Source organism: Corythoichthys intestinalis, chromosome 8 (genome assembly GCF_030265065.1).
Source record: "Corythoichthys intestinalis isolate RoL2023-P3 chromosome 8, ASM3026506v1, whole genome shotgun sequence".
Classification (NCBI taxonomy): Eukaryota; Metazoa; Chordata; class Actinopteri; order Syngnathiformes; family Syngnathidae; genus Corythoichthys; species Corythoichthys intestinalis.
Window position 1 is genome coordinate 31760986 of NC_080402.1, and position 20716 is coordinate 31781701.

Below are 20716 nucleotides of genomic sequence, written 5' to 3' on the forward strand. Positions count from 1 at the left end.
GAGGTGAATAAAATTACTCGGATCAGTTTTTAAACTCGAGTTACTCGAGTTGCTCGAGTACTCGTTTCAGCTCTAGAACATTTATAACAGCGTGTATGACTTGAACAATGTACTTTATCAAAATCAATATGCCTGTGCAAACATGTCATTGTAACACAAATGACTTGCAGATTGAACAGTACACTTCAAAAAGACAACTTATTGTTAATGGCTGCTGTGACATAATTATTAAATACAAGTGTTTACATTATGGTTTCAGGGTCCCCCCCAGTGCATTTTTTAATAAATGCACGCACAAATGAACCCCCAAACAAACAGAGAGAGACACACACATTAAAGCTATATTGATCTTCTTCAAATGAAACGCTTAAGATTTTATGATAGCAATAATGACACAGAAATAAACACATACAAAAAAAATAGCTGGGGCCATTTCTCGGTCATTATAAGTTTCGCCGTTGGATTGTACTTTATGCTGAATGATTTACCATCACAAAAGCTATCAGAGGAATCACACACAGACAGATACAAAATAACGCCACATAGTAATTGCTAGATGCAGTCCGTGCCCAATCCACTCATTAAGTTCAGCCGTTTCGACAAGGTTAGAGCTGCGATCCGACTCCATCACGTTCATTTGTAGCGTTAGCCGCTAGCTAGCGTTAGCCTGGCTACCAGTAGAAAGCACTGAAAGCACCATCTCCGGAAATCGTGAGAACAAGGGAGGACAGCGGGTGAAAGCCCGTCTGGATGCCACCAAGAGTCTACTAAATGTCGGTTGAAAGTTTGGTGAACCTCCCTTAAGCCACACTCCATCACGTTTTGCTTGTAGCGTTAGCTGCTAGCGTTAGCTTACCGGGCTTTTGTTTGATTGGCTTCTTGATGATCACGTGACTCCCTACGTAAGCCCATTGCCTGCTTTCTTAAAGGGGAATGAACATAGACGAACAACACAGAATCAAAGCGGGATGAAAAGACTATATTTTCTTGTTTTATTAATTTACTGAATTTACCGACATGGTCAAAATTACGTCGGTCATCGTTAACAATTTCGGTGACGGTAAATTTTCGGTTTACCGCCCTGCCCTACTACCAATGCAAAGTTAGTGTGGAGACTTGACAATATACAGTATATCGCAATGTTATTTTTTTTCTAATATATAATTAATTCAGGCCTAACCCAAACAGAGCTATTCAAGTTATCTGGTGAAAATTCTTCTAGTTTTAATTTTGCAATATAACATCACGATGAATCGCAAACACCCAAAAAATCGCAATGATAGTTTTTTTCCAGTATCGTTCAGGCCTAATTTATATATATATATTTATACCGGATTTTTCGGACTATATGTCGCACCTGAGTATAAGTTGCACTAGCCAAAAAATGCGCAATGAAAAAGAAAAAAAATATAAGTCGCACCGGGGTATAAGTCGCATTTTTTGGGGGAAATGTATTTGATAGAATCCAGCACCAAGAACAGACATGTCATCTTGAAAGGCAATTCAAAATGCAAAAGAGAACAACAGGTTGAACAGGTGTACGGTATGCTAACATTAGATGATACTAGAAGTTAGATCGAGCCTAACAAATCCAGCCTGAGCCGACCGGACCGCGGGTATTAAAGCCCGACGCGGACGGAGCCCGATCAATTAACTTGATTTGCTTGCCCAAGCCCGAAAAAACACGAAATTTTATGTTTTATTTGTAGGCAGGAGCCCCAAAAAAACCAACAAAATTTATGTTTTATTTGTGAGGACTTAGCAGAAGGAGGAAATGCGGGGATGCGATGCGTGGTTGCGTTTTGTGTGATCACGTCTGCGACGATGCTGGTGCATATACTATGCATAATGATAAAAATTTTTAAAGCCTGTCTTTTGTAACGAATTTTTCCAGTTAAACAAGACTGTACGATGGATATTCAATAAACATTTATATCTTTTTTTTTTTTTGCGTGTCCTAACAGGCTGGATTTAAGTGTCCGATCGTGAGTGGAAACACACAACAACAACACAAGAGATGATACATACAGGCATTGCCTCTGTAGATATTTTACAAACATTAACAAAGAACGTAGGGTCGTAGCAGTGTTTCCCTCTCTCACTAACTCGCTCACTCACTTGGATGCGGCATTTCTTCTTCTCGTGTAAGCGCGGTCTTCTTCACCTGAGCGCGTTCTTCGCGTGAGGAAGCGCAAGGCCACCCCCACTTGAGCGTGAAAGCACCATAAAAACTAAAAGGTATGCATTTCAATATACTGGTAAATAATACACTTTAACAGGAGTCCACAAACAACGGCCCGCCCCCACATTTGGTCCGGCCCCCTGAACAATACCAGAGAGCATTTTGAATTTTTTCAATCGTGTTATTTATTTTCTGGCCTTTTTCTGTGAAGAACTCAGAGAGGGTTATTTGGTTATTATCTATTTGATTAATAGTGTTATTATTTATTATTATATTATATTATTATTTTTATTTTATTTACTTTTGTTCCGTGAAGAATCCAGAAAGGGTTATTTGATTGTGGCTTTCTGAAAAACAATATTTTTTAAAATTTAGGCACTCCTGCAATCGTCACACTTTTTCTGTTACAAACTGACCTCTCATCAGAGAAGGGAAAAGTTATGTGGCCCTTACAGGAAAAAGTTTGGGGACCCCTGCAAGTTTAACACATATTGCCAACGGCAGAACAACGACCTACTATATGCCAATATATACCAATATTTTTTATTTCTATTAGAAAAATGTTTCAATAAAATGTTACACATTCTTGTGCTTTTGCCACTTATTGCCACAGTTGATATTGAGGCTTTGGGCCACTTTTGACCTCGCTGTGAGTTTGCAAGGTTGTGACTTCTGATTAACCAAACTCGATGCCAATCAAAATGTTTGTTCTTCTTTTTCCCTAAATTAGAATCGATAAAGAATTGAATCGGTAAGCAATATAGATAATGGAATCGGAATCGTAAAAATCCTATCAATTCCCATCCCTAGTCATGGCGTCTGTAATTCTGCTCTCGCGTGCTCTCACCTCCAGATTTTGTTTAAAAAAAATTTTTTTTTTTTTAATGCCCTCCTGTTCAAATTTTTTTCCCCCCAGAAAATTAAGATTTTAAGCTATCCAACGATGTATCACACATGCATATAGAACAATTTTGAAATTTGGCCAATATGGGGGTCTCAGAGTGGAACTTCAAGTCACCATATATATTTATTTAAAAAAAAAAAAAAAGACACACCCTCTGCCAAATTATGAAAAAAAAACTGCGACTTCTTGTCCGAAAAATACGATACAGTGCCTTGCAAAAGTATTCGGCCCCCTTGAATCTTGCAACCTTTCGCCACATTTCAGGCTTCAAACATAAAGATATGAAATTTAATTTTTTTGTCAAGAATCAACAACAAGTGGGACACAATCGTGAAGTGGAACAACATTTATTGGATAATTTAAACTTTTTTAACAAATAAAAAACTGAAAAGTGGGGCGTGCAATATTATTCGGCCCCTTTACTTTTAGTGCAGCAAACTCACTCCAGAAGTTCAATGAGGATCTCTGAATGATCCAATGTTGTCCTAAATGACCGATGATGATAAATAGAATCCAAATGTGTGTAATCAAGTCTCCGTATAAATGCACCTACTCTGTGATAGTCTCAGGGTTCTGTTTAAAGTGCAGAGAGCATTATGAAAACCAAGGAACACACCAGGCAGGTCCGAGATACTGTTGTGGAGAAGTTTAAAACCGGATTTGGATACAAAAAGATTTCCCAAGCTTTAAACATCTCAAGGAGCACTGTGCAAGCCATCATATTGAAATGGAAGGAGCATCAGACCACTGCAAATCTACCAAGACCCGGCCGTCCTTCCAAACTTTCTTCTCAAACAAGGAGAAAACTGATCAGAGATGCAGCCAAGAGGCCCATGATCACTCTGGATGAACTGCAGAGATCTACAGCTGAGGTGGGAGAGTCTGTCCATAGGACAACAATCAGTCGTACACTGCACAAATCTGGCCTTTATGGAAGAGTGGCAAGAAGAAAGCCATTTCTCAAAGATATCCATAAAAAGTCTCGTTTAAAGTTTGCCACAAGCCACCTGGGAGACACACCAAACATGTGGAAGAAGGTGCTCTGGTCAGATGAAACCAAAATTGAACTTTTTGGCCACAATGCAAAACGATATGTTTGGCGTAAAAGCAACACAGCTCATCACCCTGAACACACCATCTCCACTGTCAAACATGGTGGTGGCAGCATCATGGTTTGGGCCTGCTTTTCTTCAGCAGGGACAGGGAAGACGGTTAAAATTGACGGGAAGATGGATGCAGCCAAATACAGGAACATTCTGGAAGAAAACCTGTTGGTATCTGCACAAGACCTGAGACTGAGACGGAGATTTATCTTCCAACAGGACAATGATCCAAAACATAAAGCCAAATCTACAATGAACTGGTTCAAAAATAAACGTATCCAGGTGTTAGAATGGCCAAGTCAAAGTCCAGACCTAAATCCAATTGAGAATCTGTGGAAAGAGCTGAAGACTGCTGTTCACAAACACTCTCCATCCAACCTCACTGAGCTCGAGCTGTTTTGCAAGGAAGAATGGGCAAGAATGTCAGTCTCTCGATGTGCAGAACTGATAGAAACATACCCCAAGCGACTTGCAGCTGTAATTGGAGCAAAAGGTGGCGCTACAAAGTATTAACACAAGGGGGCCGAATAATAATGCACGCCCCACTTTTCAGTTTTTTATTTGTTAAAAAAGTTTAAATTATCCAATAAATGTTGTTCCACTTCACGATTGTGTCCCACTTGTTGTTGATTCTTGACAAAAAAATTAAATTTCATATCTTTATGTTTGAAGCCTGAAATGTGGCGAAAGGTTGCAAGACTCAAGGGGGCCGAATACTTTTGCAAGGCACTGTATATATATTTACTTTTACTATATACTTACTATATATTTACTAATGACTAAAAAGTAACAAAATAATCCAGAAAGATACAAAAATCTATACGTTTTATACTCCGCAACACTCCTGGAAAAAGCGGAAGAGGAAGTGCTTTAAAAACTACAGTACTGTAACATGTTTGGAATGTTTCTTCAAAAAACAAAAACAAAAAAAAAAACAATAATATTTTTTTTCCCTTTGTATTCTATGGAGAAAAAAATGTTCAAAATATGAGCTAATTGAAAGTATGCACACATCCCTCAATGGATATAAAGATTCTGATGTACAAATAATATAATGTATCTTGTACTTTCCCAGCTGCTCACACTTTCTCTACTTTTTAGCACCACATCAGCTCATTTACCAGCTTTTAACCAAACAAGATGGAAACAAACGATGTAATTAGCCACTGTTTTTTTCATGACAAATATACTAAATTTAGGCGACAAAGGTGAAGGTGAAATGTCTCATAGTCCAGAAAGTCTCTACTTGTTTTTGTTATTTAGCCTGGAATCTATTTATAAGCGGTTTTTCCTCCTCCCCCTCCTCCTCCTGGTCTTCGTCATCACCATCATCGTCTACCCACTCATTTAGACAGAGGAAGTGATGTGTCCGTGTCAGCTTCTGCAATGTGCATGCTGTCAAGTATACAAGCGGTGTCAGCGGTTAGACTGAAACCTTGCACACGAATGCCTCTTTAGCTTGCATGTATCGGTATGTAAGATGTATCTGTGAATATAGCGTATGTAGAAGTGAGGAAGCATGTGCAGCTTTATGCTTTGACTGTCTGAACAAAGGCGAAGAAGGTTATTGGGGGCCACACAGAAAAACAAGACCTACTCGTATATTAAAATAGAATTAGGAGGGAAAAAAAATATTCATGTTATAAAAATAAGCTATAAGCAACACTGCCCCAATTTAACAAAGTCTCAGAAAAAATCCATACATACACCAAATCTGGAATATTTACATGAAAAGATGTTAAAGAGCAAGATTTGATATCCATTCTTTTAAAGTATAGTGGTACCTCTAGATTTAATTCATTCCAGGACCTGGTTTGTAAGTCAAAATGGTCGTATGTGGAGCGGGATTTTTATAATCTAACTAATCGGGTTCTAATGTTGCGGTTGTGTTTTGCATGCTGCTCCTGAAAACACTGTGTGACTTTCTTTTCATGTTCTGTGGTTGTTGGCGTCGGCTACGGAGGACAGTAGCCGTGTTGTGCGGCACAAGTTCTGAAATAAATGATTGAGTGCTGCAACGATTAATCGATTAACTCGAGTATTCGATTAGAAAAAAAAATATTCGAATTAAATTTTGTTGCTTCGAGTATTCGTTTAATTAAAGTGGCGTTGATTGGTTTATTTTGAAAGTGTTTGCATGTAGTTTTATTGATTTGGGTGGCAACAATGAATATAACTCATTTCTCATGGCTGAAACCCGCTGCTCCCTGGTAAGACCAACATTAGCCAAGTTTTTGTTTGAGCTAATGTTTTTTTTTTAATGCATTCATGATTTAGTTTATAGGTATATTTAACAGTTTTTTTGTGGGAATATGTGTCTGAAGCATTTATTAAGCGCATTGTAAAAAAAAAAAAAAAAAAAAACTTTAGCATTTTATAGCATTTAAGGTTGCGCACTTTTTCTGTGTAAGTTAGCCAATTGTTCTTTTGTTGTACATATGTAGATCCTCATTAAAAAAATTTTTTAAAAATACCGTTTTAGGCTCAGCTCGGGTATTTTAATTTTTCATGTTCCTTATCCGATTACTCGGTTATTCGAACTAACTAGTCCATCGATTAATCGACTAGTAAGATTTTCGATAGCTGCAGCCCTAAAATGAATAAAAACCTGATGAGGCTGGCGACTTCCTTGCCGATGTTTCAATAGTAATAAATTGTCACCTTATAAAGACTGGCAAAAGGAGTTCGGAGGAGGACCGTCAAGATAGTAGACATATTCCATCATTTCGATTTGAATTTCAATGGTAAGCGTTAGAGGTGGGAATCTTGGGGCACCTCACAATACGATTGCGATTCAGAGGCTGCAATTCGATTATAAAACGATTATTGATGCACAACCCCACCATGTAAACTACTACTTTAATACAAATGGCTCAAAGAAGTGCTTTTCTGCTTTTTAAGTTGTGTAAACATGAACATTCAAACATTAACATTAATTTAAGAAAAGGAGTTGATCCACGTGCTCAGATGAAAGTGTGCTGCGCTGTGCATTGACTCCTGCAGTCGAAAAAACAAGGTTCTGCGTGTGGGCGTAGCATGTCAGATGGCTAAAGTTACCCAGCTGAGCAGCGACAACCATATTAGCTGCGCTGTCCGTAACAACAAAAAAGTATATATATAAATATTTTTTTTGATGTTCCATTCAATTATATTACTGTTTAGCAGCTCAGCCACATTAGCTCCTGTGTGGCTCTCATGCATTGCACATGACGACGAGTTGGTCTTCATTCGACAGCGATGGCATGATTTTTCCTCTTGTCTGCTTGTAGAGAGCCGGGACTGCCATGTCACTATGGGTGTGCCATCTTAGGGACCTTACGATTCGATTCGATTACGATTCAGGGTGCTACGATTCGATTTTTGAACGATGATCACGGTTATCGCGATTATCACGATTATCAATGCATCGTACATCTGATAATAAAGTAGCCAAACAAATTTATGTCCATTATTTATTTAAAATATCCTTATGATTCAATAGGAACGATGGAAACATGCTCATTCAACAAAAAGCTGCACTTAAGCTGCTTTTTTATTTATTTTTTACAAGAAAGTGCAAAACATTCACCATTTTAAAGGGAGTACTTATTTCTCTCAACAATACAATAACATTTACACTGATAGAATGAATTCCACAGTTTCTGGACACAAAGTGTCTTTAGATATGACTTCTTTTAACCAATATACTTTGTTTTCACAGTGCCTCTCTTCTATAACTCTTGGAGTGATAGGTGGAAATCACAACTGCTCTTGATCACTTTTAACATGTGACGTTTATTGCTGAGCACATAAAAAAGTCTGGCAGCCTCCAAAATCACCACACACACACTCATTACAACACGCGCACTTTCTTCTCTCCCTGCTCACCCACGCGTACACGCGCCTGTCGGCTCCCAGGCAGCACTTGCAACAACAGATTTCTGTACTATTTCTCATGCTTGTACTGTTACCGCTGTACTTAATCATGGTTTTGCATTTCTGAATATGAAATACACATTAGCGAATTAGCTAACTAGCTTAGCGCTCAGCGCAAATATTAACATCTCAAAAACAACAACAATAAAGGCTAAACAGTACAAGAGGGCTCGTGTACTCACCTCTTGTAGACGCACACAGGCCTTAGCAACTCTCTCAGGACATTTTTCAATTGAAATGCCTTAAAACTACTGCTGGACATCTGAAAGACAAGGTGCAACGAACTATCTCTCTTCCCCTCTCACTCTAAAAAATAACGCGCACAAAAGCACGACCGCCGGGTCGCGCTTTGCCTGCCTGTCTCATACACAAATTTATTTTCCAGCCTTTAAAAAGGAGTAAATCTGTCTCCCAGTAACTAGGAGCATCCATCATAACGTTGTGCGTACTTCCGTTAATGGTGTCCGTGCGGCAAACGTGTCTTGAATTTCGTTTTGCTACGAGCGGCTGTCATAAAGTTATGAGGGAAAATCATCGTTTTTTAACCTTTATGAATCGTAATCGAATCGTCACGTGTCGAATCGCGATGCATGTAATAAACGATTTTTTTGGAACTTCTCTACGTGTCAGTGAAATAGCATCAGGATGGGATGACGTGCCTTGGCTCTATTGCTTTCAACATTCTTCGAAATCGAAGAAGTTGGTTGGTTAGGTCAGCCATGCTTGTTGTTTTTTTTGTATCTAGGGAGCGTGAGTTTTGGATGTGTACTCTCGGTCCATTCCCCATAGCGTCCCAAAGACCGCGACTGTGTTTTAGTTCTGATTTACTTGGCCTATTTAAATAATCGGAATTTGGATGTTAGTGAATCGTTCTCGAATCTCGAAAATTTCACACACCTTTAGTAAGCGTCACCTTTTTTCGCCACCTGCACTAACGTTCTCGGAACTTATATCCATTACTCTCACGAGAAAAACAGTCATGCTGCCGTCTTGCGGGAAAACAACGAAATTGGGACGCTGTTCTAAATCGTAGTATTTCGAGCATGTCATCATATGTCGAGACAAATGACGATTCAAATTTTACGTTGGATGTCGAAAGGATCGTATGTTGAGGTACCACTGTATTTTGATATAATCATTTCGAACGTTTGTTTCTTATATCCTTTTTTTCTTTCAAACTTGTTGAACTTTCAAACTTGTTCAAACTTTCAAACTTGTTTCTGGCTTTTTAACACACAATATTCCTGATGACTTAAAATTCAGATCTTATTTTTCTTCAACATTGTTTAGGTACAAAAATTCAAAATCCGTCTTCCAACAATTTGACTTTGTTCCCATTTGTTTTTGACTTTGTTCCCATTTGTTTCTGTTCAACTCACCCTAATATGCCTTTGTATAAGAAAGACTAAGACAAAAGTTGCATTACATTACATCAAGTACTGATGGAAAGCTTTCGAGATGAGCAAAATATAAGAGCCACTGTGAGAGTAAAACTTTGGAGGCAGGCGGAAGTTTGTGGTCATTGTTGAGCTGCTGAGGCAGCGTTGGCAATTCATTGTTGCTTTTCTTACCGGGATCAAGGCTAAATCCAGCACACTAAACTCTTGCAATGTGCACACAAAGCATATGAACTGGCAAGACCTGTGTGTATATGGGTACTTTTTAAGCTTTGTAAAGTAGGTTAGGAGTCATGCTTGATTTACTAGAAAGAGCACCTTTCATGAATTGTGGGGGAGGCAATTTAATCACTTTATTAATCGGATTTTGTGCTGTAGATTAAGGTTTTCATGGCAGGGGGTAAACGCGATGGTCCAAAAGCAGGTAGCAGGAAAGGTAAGGTAGTTGGGGCCCGAGATCTAATGAGCGGAGATGACACGAGTAAGAGACATGAAACTTGGAAAACAACTAAATCAAAACTAAGTCAACAAAAATGCAGGTCATAAACGTTCTTATTTTGGCTTCATAGAAACAAAGCCAATCATGCACCAAATACAAGTACAAACCATACAGTTTTGGGCTCTAAACAACCTGCGCTGTGTGCGAGCTATCATAACCTCAACCTTCTCTCTCTCGCTCTCTCTCTCTCTGTCTCTCTCGCCTCTACATCACCTCCTCCTTTTTACCCCAGCATCGTCAGACACGTTGACAGGAATAACTTCCTCACAAAGTGGAGAGTGTGTGGACCTGCACGGCAGCGTGACATCTTTGTGGTAAGTTTGTATTTTTTTTCTTTACTTTTGAGAAGAGTACTGTATGTCCTAGATCATTAGTTACTTAAGGCCTTATCTGCCCGTTCTCATGTTAATGTGTTTTTAAGAGTTGTGCACTTTTCATCCTATGTGTGTTGCGTTCAGTAGTGGGTAGAGTAGCCAAAAATCGTACTCGAGTAAGAGTAGCATTACTTCAAAATAATATTACTCAAATAAAAGTAAAAGGAGTCATCCAAAAATGTACTCAAGTACAAGTAAAAAAGTATGAGGTGGAAAAAATACTCAAGTAATGAGTAAAATTGTGAGTAACTGCTTACATTTTTTTTTCTCAGCATAAAGTTATCTTTGTCAGGGGTCCCTATCCGCTGGGCATTTGCTTCCGGGCCGCACAGAAATAATAATTTATTAACGACCACATTCTGGCCGAATTAACTTTGGCCTGTGCCCCTGCTTAACACATCAATATCCCTGTCTACTCTAGATATAATACTACAGGATAGATTAGAAAGTCGTCATAAAAATCCATTGATTGGACTGCTAACAGTACATCTTGTTTTGTATATATAATATATCTATGTGCGCTTGTCCTCCATAATAACGTATGACTAAGCCGCGGGCACAGCACATTTGTTCCCCCACACGAGCGAAGATGACTGGAAAACGGGGGTCTTTGGAGAGATTATTACAGCAAAAAAGGGCACCTGACGAACCAGAAGATGAGCCTAGAACCTCGAAGACCCACAAATTGTGAAGGAGTGGATTCGTGACCCGTTTGTGAATAAACCGAGTGATTCAAGAATGTCTGTTCAACAGGAGGATCAGCTTGTAGAGATCGCAAATGACGGCGACTTTAAACGTACATTTGAGACAACAACTCTACCGAGGTTCTGGATTAAAGTCATTCCAGAATATCCTGACAGCACTACGAGAGCACTGAAAACCTTGCTACGATTTCCAACATGGTATCTTTGTGAAGCGGGCTTCTTAATTAATGCTTAAGAACACGGCAAAGTCGTTAACGGTGAGAGAGCGGTGTGCAGCAAACAGAGAACTTTTCTACATGTCCGTCGATGTTCAAGTGTAAGTTAATATTCCTTTCTTTAAAGAAAGTTTGTAGTGTTTATTTTGGAATCGCTGCATTCGCGGCCATTTTTAACGTTACGAGCATGCGCAGAACCGCATAGTTGCAATTTTTGATGGGTCTGTTGCAAAATTTGTCAAAACACCAGCCTGTAAAAAAAAGACCCAAATCATACCGGTCTGTGGTGCAAAAAAGGTTGGAGACCCCTGATATATATGAACTGTTGTTACAATGATACTGTACAATAACCACATTAAAGCAAAGAAATACAAAAAAAAAAAAAATTCCAGCGAGAGAAAAAAATGACAGAAATGAAGCATTATTTGTCCAACGAGCACAGGTGCCCCCTAGTGGAGAAAGTCGTTCCTAGTTTAAATAGTGAATACTTCCTTCATGGTTACTATTATGAAATTAAAAGTATCATATCTCCGGTTTTCCGTGGTCAATCGGTGCCAAATAAAGACTGGGTGAGAGGTTAAAATCCGCGCTTTTGAGTCATGTTGAGGGCAGCGCTCTATGTCAAATATTTCACTTTTTATGGTGCTTTAAAGACTCCACGTGATTAAACAGACTGGCATGATCATAGCTTGCGTCTGATTGGTATAATGGAGTCATGTAATTATTGTTGCGACCTCTCATTGGTGAAATTGGTAGAGCTACTCTTGGCATCGCTGGCAAAAAAAAAAATACAAATAAAAAAATATTAATAATAAATCTAATATGAAGAGTAAAGAGGAAAAATGTAACGACTCTTGTGTAGCCCAGAGTAGCGGAGTATGAGTAGTGGGTTTTCTTAACAAATCTACTCAAGTAAAAGTAAAAAGCATGGCTTCGCAAAACTACTTTTAGAAGTACATTTTTTCTCAAAATGTTACTCAAGAAAATGTAACGCGGTACTACCCACCTATGATTGCATTGTTCGGATGTATTCACCACATGAAGTGTTGAAATACTGAGAAGGTACAAAAAGCAGATAGATGTGAAAGGCTTCAACTGTTGAAAACAAATTAGGAAACTATAATCTTAAAAAACATTTGAATTTTTGATTGAGTTCTTACAAAGAGAGTTTACAGAATGATGTTATCCACTTTGAAACGTGATTTCTTTTTCCATTCCAAATTGAATCAGCTTGTTGCATCATCCGATCTCTACTTTTGAGAAAATGCTGCTGCTGTTTCCTTTGAAATGCTTGAAAATTATCAAAATACCTGAAAAATGAAACTCTTTTTGTCTTCTTCCCTTCCAAATTGAATCAGCTTGTTGCATCATTTGATCTCTAGTTTTGAGAAAATGCTGCTGCTGTTTCCTTTGAAAAACTATCAAAATATCTGAAAATTTATGGAATACGTAAATTGACCTTGTTAAACTGTAATGTATTTAGCATTCACAGATTAGAACATGACAGAAAATGGCATAACCATCAAATTTTAAATAGATTAATACATTTTGTAATATAAATGATTGTCACAACATTACAATACAAGTTAATGAAGTACAATAGTTTTCCAGCGGATATGTAAAATCATATGTCATTATTAATATATGCAGCACAGAAGAGGAATATACCTTGTGTTGAGATGTGTGGGGGTATGTATATATACTGTATATGTGTAATATATGACAGCATATAGGAACACTTCCTGATTAATGAAATACGCAAGAAAAAATATACCAGGAAGAAAATGCTGGATACTTAAAGTACTCCCGCTAATGTCATGTGACACGACATGTGTCATCTGACGGAAAGGATTCACACGATTTAATGCTTTTACATACTCGCTGTCAGCTGCTGAGGGTCTGTACTGTATGTTCACTTTCTGTTTGACATTGAAGTTGTCACAATAAGTGTGGGACTTCCTGTAAGTGTCATCTTTGCCATAGTGCTTTTTAGAAACGATGTGTGAGCGACATGACCTGCCAGGCCCTTTGGGATAACACCGGCTGTGGGTTTAGCATGGAGTCAAAAGGTCAGTATCACTTAAGTTGGGGAAGGGGGGTGGGGGGAACAGGGGTTGTTAGTTAATATTATTTATATACTGTAGAGTGGTAGCTCAAATCAAGAGTGACCTGACTTGTGAATTCGCAAATGCTTTAAGCTTTTAACTTGTGCTCCAAAAATATTTTTTCATTTATGTTTTGATAAAGCAGAATATAGCATAGTGTTATGGTTGGTTGGCGACCAGATTGTTTACCTCTTGCTCCAAATCAGCTGGCATCATGTCATAGCCAGTGTTATTAATAACGGCGTTAGAGTACAACGCCGTCATTTTTTTCAGTATTGAGCAATCTCATTTATAACTTTTCTTATCTTGGCAACACCGTTACCGTTACTGAGGACGTAAAGGCGTGAGTTACTACTTTGGTTGAATGACGCGAGAAAAGTCTGAGAGACACGGACTCATGGAGACAAGAGAGCAGAGCAGGAGTGGGGAGGAGGGAAGGGAGTTGTGACGCCGTTGCAAAAGCGATGCTAGGTGGCTCAAATAATACCTGACCGTAGCAGATAGCCTACAAACTATGCCCACATAATGCTACGGTAGATATCACATGTATATATAACTACATGCGAAATGATAGACTCACCGGCGTTAGTAAACAGCCACCATCTTAAAGCAGTAGACTTCTCAGGAAGGCTTTGTTGTAGAGAACCTACCTAGCGAACCTAAGTAACTTTTTATCTAAAATACTCCTAAATCGGCAAAATCTTGACTTGAATCTATCTTTAAATAAAGAAACAGGTTTAAAACTTTCACATATCGAAAGTAGACAAAAGGGAACTAAATGCAATAACAGGAGCAATTTTAACAACTTTAATGGTTGATTCACAACATTAAATGACTTCCAAACATAGCAAAGGTTACTATGTTTTTTTTTTGTTTTTTTGGGGGGGAACGAGAAAAAAAAAAAAACCTGAAAGGTAACACCAGTTACTTTGCCAAGTAACAATTACTCTTACATTCATGTAACTGAGTTACTAACGCAATTACTTTTTGGGAGAAGTAATTTGTAACTGTAATTAAACTTTTTAAAAGTAAGATTAACAACACTGGTCATATCTGAGTATAATGAGGACAAGTAGTATTGAAACTGGAAGGAAGGATAAAGTTTTCGTTTTATAAATGTTATTGTGGCAAAACATCTGAAATTAGTGTGTGTTCCGTAATTTTAGCCCCTGCCAAGCACCAAGTGACAGGTAGTGTTGTTTATATTCATTCATTCGATAACGATCCGTACCGCCTAGAGCAGGGGTGCTCATTATTTTTTACCACCTCGTGTGATCTAATTAACAGCGGAGGGTGATTCTGGGGTTACCCCCCCCCCCAAAAAAAACCCTACATTTTTTAAATGTACATAGCAAATTATGTTGCGTAAGAAACATATGAGGTTATGTTGCCCACACAACACAATAAACTGTATGCATTCAAAAAAATTAAAATAGTTTTATTTCTATTTATTTTTTTATTTTTTGGGAAGCCGCGAGCTACCCACACTAGCATTGCGATCGACTGATCGCAATCAACGTAATGGGCACCCCTGGCCTAGAGCCAACTGAGTGCAGGAAGGAAGTGTTGGGCACACTCTGAACTGGTTTACAGCTAATCGCAGGATGATAACAAATTTTGATACAACTCAATGTTATTTATTTATTCATTCATTTATTTTCTATAAGCTTGTTCTCTTGGCACATAGACACCCATAGACAAACACATTTTATGCTTTAAATATGATTCAGACTTCATGAGCTTCTGCTAACGCCCTTGTTGAGTCTGTTGCTGTAGCGAAAATAAAAGCAAACATTCATGGTTGATTCTTTGGCACTTGATGCACTGAGGCCTTACAAAATCTGATTAATGACATTACATTTGTACTATAAAATTGTAAGGACATATACAGTAGTTTTAAAAACACGGATGTATATGATATTCGAGTTGGATGCAAAAAATGCTCAAGATAACATACTATTTGTGTGTGTGTGTGTGTGTGTGTGTGTGTGTGTGTAGGTGTGTGTGTGCGTGTGTGTGTGTGTATATATATATATATATATATATATATGTATGTACGGTATATCTACTGTATGATCTATATTTCCTTTATTAGCTCATAACCTAACCCTCTCCAATTTGTCACCAGCCGGTGGCTTGCCAACAGTTCCAGAGCGAGAACTGTACCGCAGCGTCCAGGCTATGCTGCCTAGAGAAACGGACATCCACCATTCCCCTGACTGTCTCAACAAAGGTACCATTCATTATGACAGTTACAACATGTATAAATAAATCCACACATTCAGCTGATGTTTTTTTTCAGCCTCTTCCGTATTAGCAGAGCCTTCTTCAGCTATTAGTCAGCCGTTACATTAGAATTTAACACAGGCGCACTAGATTATGACACATTCAGGAGGTTCATTTGTTCAACCACGTGTCTATGTAGGAATGTTAAGATGGACGCTACACAAGAAGGTTCGGAACAATCCTGCCAACGGCTTGTCTCTGCTGTGGGTTCTGATAAAAGAGCTAGAAAAGGTGATTGAGCATTGCACTTTCCTACTTAAACACTTTTCGGCTTCATTTTTAATTTGAGTCTCTTTCTCTAAAGGCGGAGAGATGGGCCAGTCATGAATACATCATTCCTTTGCTCCACACGCTGATGTATACAATCATTCAGGTACAATAACAATGATGAAAATGTTATGCATTTCCATGGGAATTCTTACATGACATTTATGAATTTGGCCATGTAAAAATACTTACGAACCTCATCTACGTATGTGTCCATCCCAATCCCAGACGGCCTACATCCCAGATGAGTTGTACAAGCGTGTGTATAACTTCTGCAAGAGACTGCTGACCTACCCTCAGCCCTACTGCACCGTTGGCCTCAGCTACGCGAGAAGGCTCAAAACTGAACGCGTCGTTCCAGGTGTTTAATCAGTCTGTCTGTTGCTTGCAGCATTAAAATACATTCCAGGATTAACATGGTAGATCAGTTGTGCTTCTGGATTGAATGCTTATTAACCCTGTAGGTCTGCTGTATCAGAGGATGGTAGTAGCAGAGCAGAGACTAAAGAATGAGCATTATCCCTATCAGGACAGGTATGATATGAACTCTTGACATTTTCGTACGCACGGCTATGCAACATGTCAGGCCACTTGGTTTATTATGAACCATGTGTTTGATATGTTGCAGGATTTTTGTTCTGGCTGATCCAAAGGTCTTTTCTGACTCTCTGGCACAAGTTGTGCTGGCTGACATTGAAGCAGCATCAGCTTCAAGTCCAATAGATCACATGCGCCGCGTGGTCCAACACTCCATTCAGGCCAATTTAGGAGAGAGGTACAATGGATACAAACTGGCTGAAACCTTAAAGGTCAGTGCACAATTATTGTGTTTACTGGTGTATTCTCTCCTACTGACTTGTATGTCTCTGCAGTCCGCTAATGTCCTTGCAGGTCTGTGTTAATTTAGACCTTTGGCAAAACAGTACCCTCTGTATCACAAATGTTAAACTCAAGGCGCGGGAGCCAGATCCGGCCTGCTAGATCATTTTGTGTGGCCCGAGAAAGTAAATCATAAGCATCAACTTCATATTTTATGTGAAAAAAATATCTCTGGAGCCCTTAATGAAAGATTGAAAGACTACAGAAGTCTATGTATTTATGCCTTTTTTATGTAGAAAAGAGAATATTTATTGTTTTCCACTTTTTGTTCATGAAAAATATAAATATATAGCAAAAAAATGAAAATACCGTTTTCATCCTTTTTTATTTTTTTAAATTGTATATATTTACAGTGTTACCTTTACATACGAATTTAAATGATTCCAGAACCTGGTTTGTAAGTCGACATGGTCATATGTCGAGCGGGATTTTCCAATAAGAGTACATTATAATTCGATTATTTCATTCTACAGCCCAAAAACCTAACTATATCCTTAATAAATGTTGCTGGTACAATTACAAATAACAACACTAATACATTATACATACAAATCGAAATAATAATATAATTATAATGTAGCGAATCGGGTTCTAATGTAGCCGTTGTGTTTTGCATGCTATTCCTGAACGTACCGTGTGACTGACGAGAGAGAGGGAGAGAAGTGCAGTAGAGTGGGAAGTTTTTACTTTTTTTCATGTTAGCGTCGGCAATGGCGGACCGTAGCAGGGTTGTGTTGCACAAGTTCTGAAATAAATTATTAAAAACCTGACAAAGCTGGCGACTTCCTTGCTGTTAGTACAATAATGATAAATCCTAAATTTAAAAAAGGGGTTTTTATTGTCGCCTTAACTTATAGAGATTGGTGAACAAAGTTCGGAGGAGACCAGCCATATTTTCGAGCCAGTTCACTCACATACACACACACCATGCTCATATTTTTCTATCATTTCTTTCTTAACTTCATTGGTAAGCGTCACCATTTTCCATTTTTCACCACTTGCACTAACCTTCTTGGGTTATATATCGTCTGTTGTATATCGTCGTATTTCGAGCATATCAGCATATGTCGAGACCAATGATGAGTCAAGTTTTACGTCTGATATCGAAAGGATCATATGTCGTTGCAATCGTAAGTCGAGGTACCACTGTGTACATACAGTATATACAGTGGGGCAAATAAGTATTTAGTCAACCACTAATTGTGCAAGTTCTCCCACTTGAAAATATTAGAGAGGCCTATAATTGTCAACATTTTCTATTGGATTGAGGTCTGGAGACTGGCAAGGCCACTCCAGAACCTTGATATGCTTTTTACGCAGCCACTCCTTGGTCAGATTGGCTGTGTGCTTCGGATCATGTTGGAATATCCAGCCACGACTCATTTTCAGGAAGTGTTCCTGGCTCAAAATCTGACGATACATTTCACCATTCATCCTCTGCTTTATACAATACAGTCGTCATGTCCCCTTTGCCGAGAAGCAGTCCCAAAGCATGAGGTTCCCAACCCCATACTTCACAGTGGAGATGGTGTTCTTGGGATTGTACTCATCATTCTTTTTCCTCCACACACGATGAGTAAAGTTTGCGCCAAAAAGTTCTACTTTGGTTTCATCTGAACACATGAATTTCTCCCATGACTCCTCTGCATCATTCAGATAGTCCCTGGCAAACTTCAGACGGGCTTTCACATATACTGGCTTTAACAGGGGAACCTTCTGAGCAATGCATGATTTTAGACCATTGCAGCGTAGTGTTCTACTGAAAATAGCCTTTAAAACTGTGCATCCAGCTCTCTTCAGGTCATTACCACCGCCTGCTGTGTAGTTCTAAACAGAGCCCTCACTTTTGTCATCATAAGTGATGCCCCACGAGGAGAGATTTTACATGGAGCCCGAGTCCGAGCTAGATTATCAGACATGTTTAGCCTTTTCCATTTTCTAACAATTGCTGCAACTGTTGATTTATTCTGACCAAGCTGTTTTCCAGTTGTCCCATAGCCTTTTCCAGCTTTGTGGAGCACAACAATTTTTTTCTCTGGTGTCTTTCGAAAGCTGTCTGGTCTTGTTCATGGTAGTAGTTGGATTAAAATTGACTGTGAGGTGCACAGGTAACAATCATGAGCTCAAATGGGTGGTGGGTGGGTGGTTACTCATGGGGTAAAGGCGGACTTTTTTTTTAAGGTAGACTGACAACTCTTTGAGTGTCATAATTATGGCTGATTCTCAGGGGTACAAATATTTGCGAACCCCAGTAAATTACAAATAAATTATTCAAAAAAAAATCATACAATGTGATTTGTGGATTTTTTCTATAGATTATGTCTCTATGAGTGGAAATTTAAGACCTCTACCTATTTTCAAAGTGGGTGAACTTGCAAAATCACAAGGGGTACAAATACTTCCACTCTATATATATATATATATACAGTATATATGAAAAAGAAATAAAAAGACACCTACTATTAAGAAGCTAAAATATGAAGATCAACAATGTCTTTTAAGGATTAATCAACTTTCAAAATGGTTTGTCGATACTTCAAGGCAGCCCTCATTGGTAGACAAAATGGCCCTCGGTAGGAAACCATAACCACGATGTGGCCCGCAACAAAGTTGAGTTTGACACCCTCTAGGTGAAAAAGGAAAAAGCCTCCGTCCTCATATAGTATGTGCGTGTTGAATATAGCATCCTCAATGAAGGTCTGCTCCTCATCGGCGCTGTGCCAAAAGTAACACTTGATCAGAACGCACGCTGGGGTTATACAAACCCACCCACATGAAACCTTTCCCCTCTTCGCTATTAATACCTAGCCTGGATGTATTTATCTTCCTGTGTGTGCGCTCACCCACGTGTGTTTCTGTGTTTTGGAACAGGATATAGACATCGAACCTTATTTTCAGGATGTAATGGCGACTGCAGAGCGGTGTGCGGAAGAGAGTCGCGGCAGGGTGGGGAATGCACCGAAGAGCCAACTTCAGAAGCTTTGCAGCAACGTTATTACATCGGTGAACTCAGGTAGGTGGTTCGGGACAGCACACCAGCCTATTTTTGAGCTTGGCAGATGCAACAGGTTCAATGACACAAGCATGAAGCATGGGGTTTGAGATAGTTAGAAATGATTTGAGCAGAGGGCAGCTACTGTGACCACGGTAGATGGTTATGTAACACAGCTTTTAGCTGGAAGAAATAAATGAAATTTCTTTTAACCCTCTAGAGCAGGGGTCCGCAAATACAAATCTTGAAGGTCCGCAATTATTTTTTTCATACAAGCATGGGTCCATTTGTTAATGTCTGTCAAGTACAAGACAGGTCGAAGGTGGTAAAGGTGGTTTTCTTTGGACCAAACAAAAATACAATGTACATTCTGATTAAATAAAAATAAATTAACGAAACATTTTTTTGACTTAAAATAAAAATACAAAAAAAAAAACATGGAAGAACAATGTTTACAAATGTACACTAAATAATTGACTAGATCTGTCATTAAGGTGCAAACAATAACTATTGACAGTACAACTGTAAAACTGCTGGACAAAAAAGAAAACGTGCAAGTAGTACAGTACATGTTCACTTGTTCAGAACATAAATGACAAGCTCTGTCATCAAGGTGCAAACATAACAATTATTGACAGTAACTTTAACTGTAAAATACTGCTCAATGAGAGAAATGGCATTTGGGGGTCACAAAGCTGTTTACCCAAATCATCAGCCAGTACTTCAGTCATACTCTTATTATTTCTCCATCAGAGAACGGCTTCTTATGTTTGTCATTCCATTCCTCATTAAAACGGCAATTTTCGTTGTCCACTTTTCTTCTTTTGGTCAACTTTGAACATGCCATTTTGTGAGATTCGGTCTTCTACGGGTGGCATGTGTGGTGTTGGTGAG

General features: G+C 38.7%; 1 protein-coding gene and 1 long non-coding RNA gene across 6 annotated transcripts in view; one reads left to right on the forward strand and one right to left on the reverse strand.

The window, feature by feature from the left end:
• The window catches only part of LOC130920403 (uncharacterized), a 50469-nt gene extending 37420 nt beyond the window's left edge, over positions 1-13049 (reverse strand). For both annotated transcript variants that reach the window (XR_009064144.1, XR_009064145.1), the window contains exons 1-3: positions 12962-13049; positions 12454-12603; positions 12300-12347 (exon numbers count right to left, since the gene is read on the reverse strand). This is a non-coding gene — a long non-coding RNA (uncharacterized LOC130920403). The remainder of the gene's footprint in view (positions 1-12299; positions 12348-12453; positions 12604-12961) is intronic.
• The window catches only part of LOC130920396 (phosphoinositide 3-kinase regulatory subunit 6), a 53751-nt gene that overhangs the window by 14672 nt on the left and 18363 nt on the right, over positions 1-20716 (forward strand). Inside the window, exons 2-10 of one of the 4 annotated variants that reach the window (XM_057843578.1) lie at positions 10233-10314; positions 13287-13362; positions 15527-15631; positions 15824-15915; positions 15989-16057; positions 16180-16312; positions 16416-16485; positions 16580-16760; positions 19702-19843. In XM_057843578.1, coding sequence (XP_057699561.1) covers positions 10233-10314; positions 13287-13362; positions 15527-15631; positions 15824-15915; positions 15989-16057; positions 16180-16312; positions 16416-16485; positions 16580-16760; positions 19702-19843 — 950 coding nt within the window. Of the gene's footprint in view, positions 1-10232; positions 10315-13276; positions 13363-15526; positions 15632-15700; positions 15916-15988; positions 16058-16179; positions 16313-16415; positions 16486-16579; positions 16761-19701; positions 19844-20716 lie in introns of those variants that run through there. The other 3 variants (XM_057843579.1, XM_057843580.1, XM_057843581.1) reach the window with 3 other exon arrangements.